The sequence below is a fragment of the Rhinoderma darwinii genome, chromosome 3, assembly GCF_050947455.1.
Source record: "Rhinoderma darwinii isolate aRhiDar2 chromosome 3, aRhiDar2.hap1, whole genome shotgun sequence".
Taxonomy (NCBI): domain Eukaryota; kingdom Metazoa; phylum Chordata; class Amphibia; order Anura; family Rhinodermatidae; genus Rhinoderma; species Rhinoderma darwinii.
The window spans coordinates 281,915,023-281,928,144 of record NC_134689.1 but is presented as its reverse complement, the minus strand read 5'-3'; the positions used below and the strand labels follow the sequence as shown (position 1 = coordinate 281,928,144).

General features: G+C 40.8%; 1 protein-coding gene across 1 annotated transcript in view; it reads right to left on the bottom strand.

The window, feature by feature from the left end:
• MYO5C (myosin VC) overlaps nt 1-13,122 on the bottom strand; it is a 128,104-nt gene that overhangs the window by 66,350 nt on the left and 48,632 nt on the right. The window contains exons 6-12 of the mRNA XM_075857991.1: nt 11,871-12,014; nt 11,702-11,783; nt 11,446-11,553; nt 10,680-10,786; nt 8,679-8,944; nt 4,275-4,356; nt 222-362 (exon numbers count right to left, since the gene is read on the bottom strand). Of these exons, the coding sequence (XP_075714106.1) occupies nt 222-362; nt 4,275-4,356; nt 8,679-8,944; nt 10,680-10,786; nt 11,446-11,553; nt 11,702-11,783; nt 11,871-12,014 (930 nt within the window). The remainder of the gene's footprint in view (nt 1-221; nt 363-4,274; nt 4,357-8,678; nt 8,945-10,679; nt 10,787-11,445; nt 11,554-11,701; nt 11,784-11,870; nt 12,015-13,122) is intronic.

The window sequence follows — 13,122 nt, the reverse complement described above, 5'->3', positions numbered from 1 at the left end:
TTGCGGGAAAAAACGCCTTTGCCTCCCATTGAAATCAATGAGAGGTGATTTAGGCCATTTTGTGGAGCAGTTTCCGACGAGGTTTCTGCGTCAAAAACAGTGTGAAAAAACTCTGTGTGAACTAACTTTTACACTCAAGCTCAGTGCTTACAGTATAAAATGAACAGAAAGCAATAAAAGTATATTACAAGTTAAATAATTATACAGAAATAAGCACTTACCAAGCATTCTTCATCAAGTAGTTCCAAAATACCCATTTTTGCTTCAATGAGGTCTATAACTGTTTGATTATCATAGAAATCTATGAGAGTCCATGGGATATCTTCCTTCATATATTCTTCTTGCTCAAGTTTGAAGACATGCTAAAGACAAGACCCTACTTATTGCATGAAAATAATTTGACAGGAACAACACATAAGACAATATTAAAGGGGTTGTATAGGACTAGAAAAACATGGCTGCTTTCTTCTAATAACAGTGCCACACCTGTTCACCGGTTGTGTGTGGTATTGCCACTCAATCCCATTCACTTCATTAGAGCTGAGCTGCAATACCAGGCACAACCCATGGACAGGTGTGGTGCTATTTCTGGAAGAATGCAGCCATGTTTTTCTAATTCTGTACACCTCCTTTAATGATTTTATATACATGTTTATCCAGACTGCATGAAAGTGAGAACTGCAGTATGATGAAATGGCAATTACTTTGGAGCTTGCCTGCTACACATTGTTATATTGCTTACATTGTCTCCGGCTAAAAAACCCCATCCATTAGCTACACCTCAGAGCTGCATCCAGGATAGCTGTCAGCTCTATACGACAGTAGAGAGATTAATGTATCTGAATTATAATGTATTGAAATAAGTTGTACCGAGAAAGCAAGTTAGCACGTGCCGTGAATTGTTATCAGCACTGAAATTGAAGGGGTTGCCCCACAATTAAATTTTACAATTTCTCTGTTAGATCACACAAAACATAATTTCTCAATTGGAGTTATTTAAAAAAATATATCCGGTCTAAATATTGCTGTTACATGCATTTTATAGTGCCCCCTGGTGTTCATTTAAATCCCTCTAAGAATGTCCAACTAATTTGTTCAGTGCCGGTGAGTAGCTGCTTCCAGTGTGCCGATTCTTATTGACTGGCCTCCACAATACTGACCGTGTACAAGATAATCCGGGTGGTGGTACTGAACTACTGAGCATGTGCGACCACAATCACTGGACATACTGGGGGAAATGTTTCAACCTTTCTATGCCAGTTTTCCGGCATAGAAAAGTTGCGAATAGGCCCGTCCTAGACACTTTTGTGGAAAGGTGTGTCTTTACAAACGAACAGGGCCACAGCGGCCTGAAAAATGTAAATTATCGGTGTAAATTAGAGCAGAAATCTATGCTAGCTAATAGCTGGCTTAGATTTCAGTCTTTGAAGCGTAGCAAGGTCCATGCCCGTATCGGCCCCCATCGTACTTTTACTTTCGACCAAGTGGGCGTTGTACAGAGGAGTGCATGACGCTGACCAATCGGCATCATGCACTCCTCTCCATTCATTTACACTGCACTAGCGATATAGATATATCGCTATGTGCAGCCTCATACACAAGCCTAACATTACTACAGTGTCCTGATAATGAATACACATGACCATCCTGCCTTGACGTCATGTGTACTCAGAATCCTGACACTTCTGACTCTTTTTTTGCGAGATTCCGGCAAGTGAAACCAAATCTCGCGAGATCACGGAGCTAAACGAGATTTGGTTTCACTTGCCGGAATCTCACAAAAAAAAGAGTCAGAAGTGTCAGGATTCTGAGTACACATGACGTCCAGGCTGGATTTCATGTGTATTCATTATCAGGACACTGTAGTAATGTTAGGGTTTGTGTATGAGGCTGCACATAGCGATATATCTATATCGCTAGTGCAGTGTAAATGAATGGAGAGGAGTGCATGATGCTGATTGGTCAGCGTCATGCACTCCTCTGTACAACGCCCACTTGGTCAAAAGTAAAAGTACGCCCACTTGGGCATTAAGAAAGCTCATTAGCATAAACCAAAATCGCTCCTAACGTTGTGAAAAAAGATCGTTTTTTTAAATAAAAAGCATTACTGTCACCTACATTACAGCGCCCATCTCCTTATATAGGAGACAGGACACTTATAATGTGGTGACAGAGCCTCTTTAATGAGTCTATTGATTTCAATGCTGCAGCGGGGAAAACAAGTATTCATACTGCAGTGTCAATGCAGGCAACATTGTGTTGTACGGGCTGCTAGATCCCCATGATTAGAAAGCCAGAAGGGAACTTACAAGTCGTTTTACACAACAGATTTACACTACTCCTTAATAGCATATCTACAACATGGCTTTAGGCCTCCTTCACACACAGAATTTTTCTGACCGTTTAAACTGCATAAAAAACGCTAGTGTTATTAAAATGTAACATGCGATTTTTATGCCATTTTTTGTGGCATTTTGTACATGCTTTTTTTCTGGCGTTTTTGGTGTCCTATAGAGAGGGAAAAACGTCTGAAAAAACCGCCATACCCAAGGCATGCTGCGTTTGAAAAAAAACAAAACACCACTGACCACAAAATTGCCTCATAGGATAGGCCATCAGTTTTTACTGACTGGAAAACGCGATTAAAGCAAAAGGTAAATGGATTTCAGACATTCCTGTTAATCCTGATGTCTTAGAACAAGAGTAATTCTCAAACCTGTTAAACAAGTTCACCAACTGCCAAGGTATCTGTAGTCTGCACTATTCCTTAGCTCTCCACAATTATCACAGAAAGACATCCCCATAAGTAAACAGTACACGTAATGAGAATTAGAGTCTGTTATAATGTGTTTTGCCTGGTCTTAAATATACACTAAGGGTATGTTCACACAGGGTGGATTAGCGGCGGATTTTCCACAACGAAATTCATTGTGGAAAATCTGCAACGTATTACAGTAGCAGCAAAGTGGATAAGATTTGAACAAATCTCATCCACATGCTGTGGAAAAAATCAGCTGAGAAAACGTTCATAAATTGACTTGCGGTGTGTTTTTTTAATTAGTTGCTCTTTGGTTGCGGGTTTTCCCCATTGAATTAAACGGGGAGGTGAAAGCCAAATCAAGTAGCAAATGTTGCAATTTTTGTAGCAAAAAAGCTGCGATCCCGCCGCAAAAAAATGGGAAATTAAAGAGAAAAAACACTTTTTTTTGTTTAAAATTAATAAAAAAAGTCAATACTTACCCCCCCCCCCCATGTGTTACCACAGGATATGTCATAAATGTATGTCTGATGCGGGTCCCACCTCTAAGACCCCCCCCCCCTTATCTCAAGAACACGGATCCCCTGACCCTGCTTGGTGAGTCTGGCGCTGGCTGCCATATCGAAGCGTAGAATCAGTGGAGAGGTGGCCAGGATTATGGAAACAGCCAAGTTCACTGTGCTACACTGTTTCCGTAGCTCCCGCAGCATAGCACAGCATATCCCGGCCACCTCTCCACTGAGTTGGGACCGGCATCTATCAGACATTTATGGCATATTCTGTGGATATTCCACAAATGTCTAAAATAGGAATACCCCTTTAAGTCATCGATTAGCTGCTGTAGTAACACTGAGCTAGTGAAGAGTAAGGGCTGTAAGGAAGCACATGTGATCGCTGGGGCAACATCTGCTTTGGACAAACCATTTTCGTTATAAGGATTCCCAAACTATAAACTAATTACAGGGTATCCCACTGCTGGGACCCCAGTTATATGCTGTAATCTGATGGGGAACCCGAAAGCAAGTTTGCAATTATTCTGCAGGATCCCTACTGGGAAAATTAAGCATTACACAATCATATTGAAATCAATGGGCTGCCTCCGTAAGGCACAGATGTGCCCGGTCCTACAGAGTGAGAGGCTGTCTTTGTAATCACTGCCCACTAGGTTAAAGGCTATGTGCACATTACGTTTTTGGCTTACTTTTGATGTATACGCCAGGAAAAGCTCCCAACATATGCGTTAAATGGATGCCATTATAGACTATATATAATGGTATACGTCATGAAAGGCTATTGAAAAGTCCATGACGTATATGTTAAACGTACAACTGTGATGTATGCTATACAGTGGCATACAACGCCCATAGGCTCCCATGTTAAAAGAAACACGTTAAGTGTATGTCAGGAGCTTTGCTGATGTACACGCTACATTTAGGGCCAAAATGTGATATATATATATATATATATATATATAGATACTCATATATATTTGGAAATTACACTATATTCTGCATACCAAATTGAATTGCTGTTGCAGTTTTTCATTTGCATAATTTATGCAAAACTGTTCAAAACTATTGACATCGAAGGTCTCAAACCTGCAATGAAAGTTTTAAATACCGCTATTATTATTAAAAGAGACAAACAGATAAATAATATGAGAAGACTTCACATGTAATAAAACAGTAGATACAGGGGCAGATTTTATAAGGCTGTCTAATATTTAGACAGCGTAAATGTAGACCAGGCAGTCAGAATATGCGCTGTATGATAAATTGAGTGCATCTTGCTAGATATGTTAGACACATTTCTCTTTCTTATACTACCTCATGGTTGGCTGAGTTAGGCCACTAAATTTTGGTAAAATTTGGGTGAAATTTAAGCCATGCCACTTCCCGCTAGCTCACACCCCCTTTTCCTCTAAGCCACTTCCCCTTGTAGGCATGGCATGGAATAGTAAATCTGCCAAGGAGTTCAGTCACATCACAGCAACTTTTGTGTTGTTTGCAACTTCTATGCGAGAAAACTGCCATAGAAAAGTCAATAAATTCCCCCCATTGTGTTAAAATTCTGTCTCTTCAAGCAGTTTTAAAATATATAAAAAAATATGTCATTATGAGCTGCTGCATGAGTTCTGTTGATGTCAGCTCGTTCGTGTGGCAGATCATGAGGATAAACCTGCAGCTGATCGGACAGCTCCCTTATCTCCTGTACTGTCCTATTCTGTCCAAGCAGCTGCTAGAAGCAAAAATTTTAACACAATGAATATTACAAAGTGTAAGAACTTGATGTGCTGACACCATGCCTCCAAACCACCCTGGATTCGGGCCAGTCCCAGATTCCTGGCGGCATGTCCCAGTCTCAACTGTATCTGCGTCTTCAGGATGCAGATACAGTTAAACTCACTGTTGGCGCAGGGAGCCGTGAGCTTCCAGCTCCATCATTCACACTGTGACGCTTGCCATGAGTGGATTGGCGTAACATCATTGCGCCTTTCTACACCGAACCGCACACAGCACAGACCGAAGGGCCCTGCAGAAGTATCACCTCCATTTGTTGTTGGAACAGGCCTAGGTGAAAATTTATTTTATTATTTTTAGGAAGCACTATGGGTTTATTATACTGTGTGAAGGGGTACTATGGAGTTACTATACAGTATTGGGAGGCACTATCGGTGCATCATACCGAGTCTGGGGGCACTATGGGGGCATGATACTGTGTGGGGAAGCCCTATTGGGTTTTGTACTGTGTGGGGGGTGCACTATGGGGCCTTAAATTGTGTGGGGAGGGACTATACTGTGTAGGGAGGCACTATGGGGGCATTATACTATGTGGGGGAAACTATGGGGGCATTATACTGTGTGGAGGGCACTTTGGGGCAAATCACTATGGGAGTATTATACTGTGTGGGGGCACTATGGGGGCCTTATACTGTGTGGGGGGGCACTATGGGGGCATTATAATGTGTGTGGGCACCATGGGGACATTATACTGTGTATGGGGCGCTATGGGGCATGATACAGTGTGGGGGCACTACTGGGGCACGAGGGCGTGATACTTCGGGGAATTAGGGCCTAGGGATTAAGCGTGGTTCAAAGCGTGGCTAAACATTGAAAAAAATGTGTGTGCTGCATAAGTTGTCCAACTTTACAATCATTTCAAATTTGAGGTATGCTGACACTTTGGAACATATACTGTATTTATATTATTAAATGAGGGGCTCTTCGTGACTTATATATTTAAGGCTAAGCCTTTGCTTCAGGTCAGCAATATTAAATTGATGGGGTTTGACTACCGATACCCCAACGATACAGCTGACTGAAGGGGCATTTGTTGCTGCGGTCTCTTCAAAGTTTACCAGGCACAGTGCCGTACAAATCCGTAGCGACTGTTCCTGGGATTGCAGTTCCGGTTCCATTCAAATGTATAGGACCGGGCTGCAAAGAACTGCAAACTAAGGCAAAGCCACTATGGAACTGTACAGTGCTATGCTTGGTAAACTATAAAAAGGCCACAACGTTCATTAATGTGGCCCCTTCAGTCAGCTGACTGGTGGTGGTGTCAGGAGTCAGACCCCACCGATCTGATATTGCTGACCTATCCAAAGGTTTGTCCTAAATATATAAGTCACGAAGAACCCCTTTAAGTTTTTAGTGTGTCAACAAAGTTGCTTCAGATGTTTTGACTCAATGTTTTTCAAGCCAATTAAACATGTGTATAAGTTGCACCGCCTCTGGGAGCCACACCACAACACCCATCCCACTTCGATAAGGTGGAGAATAAAAGAAAGCATGGTTGACAGTTCTCCTAATTCCCATCAAAGTAAATGGAGACAGCTGCACTTATGCGTGGCCACCTCTCCATTCATACTCTGCCAGGATGCGGAGCCCAATTCTCCACATAGGTGCCTGTGTGGATATGCCATAAATGTCTGAAATGGGAATACCCCTTTAACACATCAGTGATGCCAAAACTTCATTATTGTACTACATATGTTACATTTATTTAATTTGCTAATAACACTGAAACAGAACACATGAAGTACAATAATGGAGTTTGACTTGCTGTGCCGGAATTAGTGAACGCACAATGAATTATTAGTTACATCTTCTTTTTGCATTAGGCTAGATTTAGACAGGAGTTGCGCATCTCGGACGTGAAAAACGGACGTTTTTCACGTCCGAGGTGCATCCGTGATCTGCGCTGCGGGACGCGATATCACGCATCCCCCATAGACTAGAGTCTATGGAGGTATGCGTGAAGCATGAAAAAATAGGACATGTCCTATTTTCCCACGGACCCTTCACACATTGAATTATATAGTTACTCGTGACGGCCGTTGTTTCAACGCCCGTCACAAGGACGTTTAACACGTTCGTGTGAATAAGGCCTTATCGGAATTGTATTATCGTCATATGGGCCCAAAATGTTATCCTGTTATAGCTAGTTCATTTTTAATTTTTTTTATCTTATTTTATCGTGGATAGGTTACCTAGATAGGCATAGGTCTCATATAGTTTGCAGCACAATATCAATAAATACATAATGATGATTTATAACATGTTATGAGTAGTAGGTCATCACTGGTAATTCAATATCTAACTAATACACATGTTTAACTTGATTGAAAAAAACTCAGTAAGGGCAGATTCAGACGAACGTTGCGTTTTTGCGCGCGCAAACAACGCAGCGTTTTGCGCGCACAAAAACCACTTGACAGCTGCGTGTGTCATAGAGATGAGGCTAGTCGACGCCCGTCACTGTCCAAGGTGCTGAAAGAGCTAACTGATCGGCAGTAACTCTTTCAGCACCCTCGACAGTGAATGCCGAACACAATATCGAGAAACCTGTTAAAAAAAAAGAAAAAGTTCGTACTTACCGAGAACTTCCCTCCCGGCCGTTGCCTTGGTGACGCGTCCTTGGTGACGCACCTCTCTTGACATCGGGCCCCACCTCCCTGGATGACGCGGCAGTCCATGTGACCGCTGCAGCCTGTGCTTGGCCTGTGATTGGCTGGAGCTGTCACTTGGACTGAATTGTCATCCCGGGAGGTCAGACTGGAGGAAGAAGCCGGGAGTTATCGGTAAGTCAGAACTTCGTTTTTTTTTTACAGGTTCATGTATATTGGGATCGGAAGTCACTGTCCATGGTGCTGAAACAGTTTAACTCTTTCAGCACCCTGGACAGTGACAATCTCCTGACGTCGCGTACCGGAAATTTTTTTGCCGGGTTCGGCCAAAACGAGTTCGGCCGAACCCGGTGAAGTTCGGTTCGGTTGTCCGGGTTCGCTCATCTCAAAGACACTCCGTTTGGATGTTTGGAAACAGAAAAGCACGTGGTGCTTTTCTGTTTACATTTATCCTTTTGACAGCTGGTGCGCTGCTTCAGTCGGTTCGCACGGAAGTGCTTCCGTGCGACCTGCGTGGTTTTCACCCACCCATTGACTTCAATGGGTGCGTGATGCGCGAAATACGCGGAGATATTGAGCATGTCGCGCTTTTTGCGCAGCTGACAAACGCTGCGCAAAAAGCACGGACTGTCTGTACTGCCCCATAGACTTGTATTGGTCTGTGCGTGGCGCGTGAAAACCATGCGGCCCGCACGGACCGAATACACGTTCGTGTGAATCCCCCCTAATAGTGAGAAAACTTCTTTGTAACATGTTGACACAATGAAACATAATTGCATTGGATTCTTTGATTCCTGAATAGTGACTGCTTATGGATCAGTCAGAACAACCTTGATGATGACTTTTGAATCCATCTTATGTTGTATGTGTACTATTGTGGAATCTGCTTTGAAGAAGAAAAAAATGCAACATAGGAGGTCAATAAAAATGTACAGATAAATGTCCTGCTTTTCTGTTTGTTTTATGCATACATCAGAGTAATCCAATTTTATCATCACAGCAGTTACTTACCCATAAATATCAAGTACCCCAATAAATGTATGCTGCTTCCCAGGGAATTGCAATGCTTTATTGATTTTTTCAATCACATAATCAAATAGGTGGGAATATATTTTTTTAGCCAGGGCTTCTCGTCCATTTTCAGATTGAAGCTTTGTCATGGGTTTGATCACAGTATCTGACGTAGTGATAATTTTCCTATTGCACAGCCATTGTGCCACCTTTTCTGTTTCCAGGTTTAAGAGGTCACAGAATATCTGAAGGTGTTTGTCATTTCTCTGCCAAGAGAAATAAGAAATATGTATCTTTAAATTTTAACAACGAACAAGAACAGAAAATTTTAATGCAAAGCAAGTGTGAATAATATGACTATAAGACCTAGTTCATACGGAGCTTTTTGTCAGGCAGAAAAAAATCTGTCAAAATTCCTTCAGGATTGCTGTTTTTTAACACTTTTTTTAGACTTTCTTTAGGCATTTTTTTAAAATAAGGCAAATGCAAAAAACGTGGCAAAAAACTCTACAAAGTTTTTTTCTTCCTCTTATTCAATTTAATGGAGGTTCAGAGACTGAAACCCCTCCAAGACAGGGCATGCCGCTCTTTTTTTCCTGTGAGCGGTCAAAAGACTGTCCGGGAAAAAATAGCCTCAGTCTCCCATGGAAATAACTGGGAGGAAATTTGGGTAATTTTTTGGGTGCTAATTCAGATGCGGTTTCCACGTCAAAATCAGCAACAAAATACTCTGTATGAACTAAACCTAACATCTAATTTGATTTTATATTATTGGTCATCAATTTGAAAAACAATCAAACACAGGATTGATTCACACTGTTATTTACTCTCTGCCATTGCCATTCACCCTATTAGAAAAATGGGAATAGATGAGACTAGAAGGCAGAAGGATATGCACCCAATTTACCTAATTCCCAGTCTTACTAAAAAAAAACAGGAAAAGTCAGATTGCTGACAGTAGAAGTTTTAGAACATTATATATACTCAAAGTAAATATACATATATATATATATATATATATATATATATATATATATATATATATATATATATATATAGTAAATCCTTTCAAAATACGAGACAGCACACCTTGATAGTGAAAAAAGTGGATTTATTCACCACATGCAACGTTTCAGCCCTACTCCATGGGGTCTTTCTCAAGCATACATATATATAGACTGACACACTTCGGATATCTGAAATCATACAGTGTGTGCTCAGACCAAAACAACACTGGGCTAAATTGACAAAATTAACTATATGAATGAAGAGACCAAAGTAGGATCGAAAGCTTGCTATTTGTCATCATCTTTGCAGTTAGCCATTAATAGGTATCAACTATTGAGAACTCAAAATTTTTATATTTTCTATCTACTGGCTAACATGGTACAAACATTTTAACAATGATTATAAGTCAGCATGGTGGAGATGACTAAAGCGGTTTTCCCACAAAAGACATTTAACACATATTTACACAATAAGTGACAAATGTATGATCTCTTGGGGCCCTACAATTACTAGAATGGGGGTCCCGAGTCCTCCGCTCGTCCTTTTAATGGAATGGCGTTCAAGAATGGGTGCTGCCGATCCATTCAAAGTCCTTAGAAATGTTGGAGACAGCCAAGTACATCGCAGTAAAATATGACCAGATGTCCACATATAATGAGCCCTCTCTAAGGGGTACTACCGACTCATAGGCTCTCCGGCTGCTCAGACTGATTAGTGTGGTCAATTGTGAATACTTGTGAATTGGATATCTACAAAAATTGCCCAGGATGAATGATCAGTCTACACTCACACTAGTGCCAGCCAAGTGTTTACGTGATAAAAGAGGGACAAGGTCTCTATATAGTGACAGGTAAAATATCATATAATCTTACAATACAGGTTTATGAAGAGATTCTAAAGCTCAGACCACTTGTTCAATTGCCCTGAATTACATCACTGTATTTCAGTTGTCCCTTTATCAAATCTTTACTCATCTAGATTTCCAGTTCTTACAGCAACTGAAGACTTGTCATCAGTAACACGCTTGATTTCTACATTTCCCAAATGCAGGATAGCCGAAAGAACTTTGAAGACCTCCATCTGAAAGTCAACATTGAAACCTAAACATTGGGCCATTTGCCACAAGAAAAGAAGGAAATCTAGGTTAATCTAGTAAAACATAATACACGCTTTAAGTTTATTGCCATCCATAAACATCAGTAACATAGATGGACAACATACAAATCACTGATTACAAATACTAAAACCTACAAGTAAAAAAAAAATACATTTATGGGAGAATTCCACCTAAAAGCCTCATCATAGAAACATCAAATGATCTCATTGTGGCGTTTGTGCGCTTGAACCTTGGCTGATTTCCAAAACTACAAGCCACTTCCGGATCACTCAGAGATGTTAAGTGACGAAAATCTGACACAACATTCAAAACAAAGGGCTGATCAAATCCATAACACTTTGTGTAGAACGTGTCAGACAATCCCAGCAGCAAAACACTGTGTAAAGCCAAAGGGATTTTGGATCTCTATATAGTGCTGCAGCCACTTTCTTCTAGGAAATAGTAATGGTATGAAATGTATCTAAGTGATGTTTTAACATATCTATGACATTTACAAAGTTACATTTTGACTAAATTTTTCCTTTAAATAATAATAGAGAATGCTATTTAGTTTAGAAATTAATGTTAGACTTAATTTTTTTAGACCACTAGTTTTAAAAGAAAACAGTCCTATGTGCATCAACCACACTTCTACGTACTCACCTAGGAGATTAAATGTTTTTTGTGTGTCTATCATATCTCTTCTGTCATCAACACCTTCAATAACTGTGCAGCCGCCCATATTTGTGTAGTTAAAATTCTCTGCATTCACTAGGTAATGAATAATAAAAAAAAAGAACATGAAACATTTCTACAAACACACACACATATATATATATATATATATATATATATATATATATATATATATATATATATAATCTCAAATATAGTAAATCAAAGAAGCTGCTGGACATACTTAGGTGAAGGTCCTTGAACTCAGGCTGGGAAGCAGATGCACATAGTTGATAAAATATATGATAATTTCTCTCATTTTCTGACTGAAATAAAAAAAGTACATATATAAAATATAAGGGTAAATATTATAATTATTTTTATTATAATACAAAGTGAGTACTTTGACAAACCTGAAATACGACCCTGGATTTCTCAAGAAGATAAGTTCTCAGGTTTGCACCAATTATCTGGTACCTCCTGTCAAAGCTAATTTCTGAGTATTTCCCAAATCGACTGCTGTTATCATTCCTGGTGGTTTTTGCATTTCCGATGGCCTTTTAATCACATAACAAGAACATTTTACAGCGCCAACATATTCCCTAGCGTCTTACACACAGAAGTATAATAGAAGCACTGAATTACGCCTAGCATTCCAACTTTAATAAACAAGTGACATATATGTTACTACATATGGAATTGTCACATGCGATGGCAACAGTCGTAACAGCCTTTGACAGAGTAAGGCCCCATGCACACGAACGTAAAAACGCAAGTAATTACGGGCCGTAATTACGGCGTGCTTCTACGGGCCCATGGACTTCTATTGGCCATGGGTACCTCCCCGTAGGCTTACGGAAAGGTGCCCGTGCCATTGAAAAATATAGAACATGTTCTATTTCAGGCCGTAATTACGGCACGGGCAGGCCCATAGAAGTCTATGGGGCTCCTGTAATTACGGGTTACTACGTGTGTGCACCCGTAATTACGGGAGCGTTGCTAGGCGACGTCAGTAAATAGTCACTGTCCAGGGTGCTGAAAGAGTTAAACGATCGACAGTAACTGTTTCAGCACCCGGGACAGAAATATAGATCAACCTCTAAAAAAAAAAAAAAAGACGTTCATACTTACCCAGAACTCCCTGCTTCTTCTTCCAGTCCGGCCTCCTGGGATGACGTTTCAGCCCATGTGACCGCTGCAGCCAATCACAGGCTGCAGCGGTCACATGGACTGCCGCGTCATCCAGGGAGGTCGGGCTGGATGTCAAGAGAGGGACGCGTCACCAAGGCAACGGCTGGGTAAGTATGAATTTCTTTTACTTTTACCTCGGAAATGGCTGCCCCTTCTCTCTATCCTGCACTGATAGAGAGAAGGGGCTGCCGATTAGTGCAGTGCAATTTTGCAGCGAAAACGTGTCCGTAAATACGGGTGGAATACTGGTGACACCGGACCCGTATTTACGGTCACGGGTCCGTAAATACTGGTGCAATACGGGTCGAATATGTGTGACCAAGGACCCGTATTTACGCCAGTATTTACGGGAGGACAAAAATACGTTCGTGTGCATGAGGCCTAAGTAAGTCAGAGCAAGCATTATACAGCTCAATGAATTTTCCAAATTATGTCGTTTTTAAGCAATTTGTCATTGTGGAACTGTATGAAACT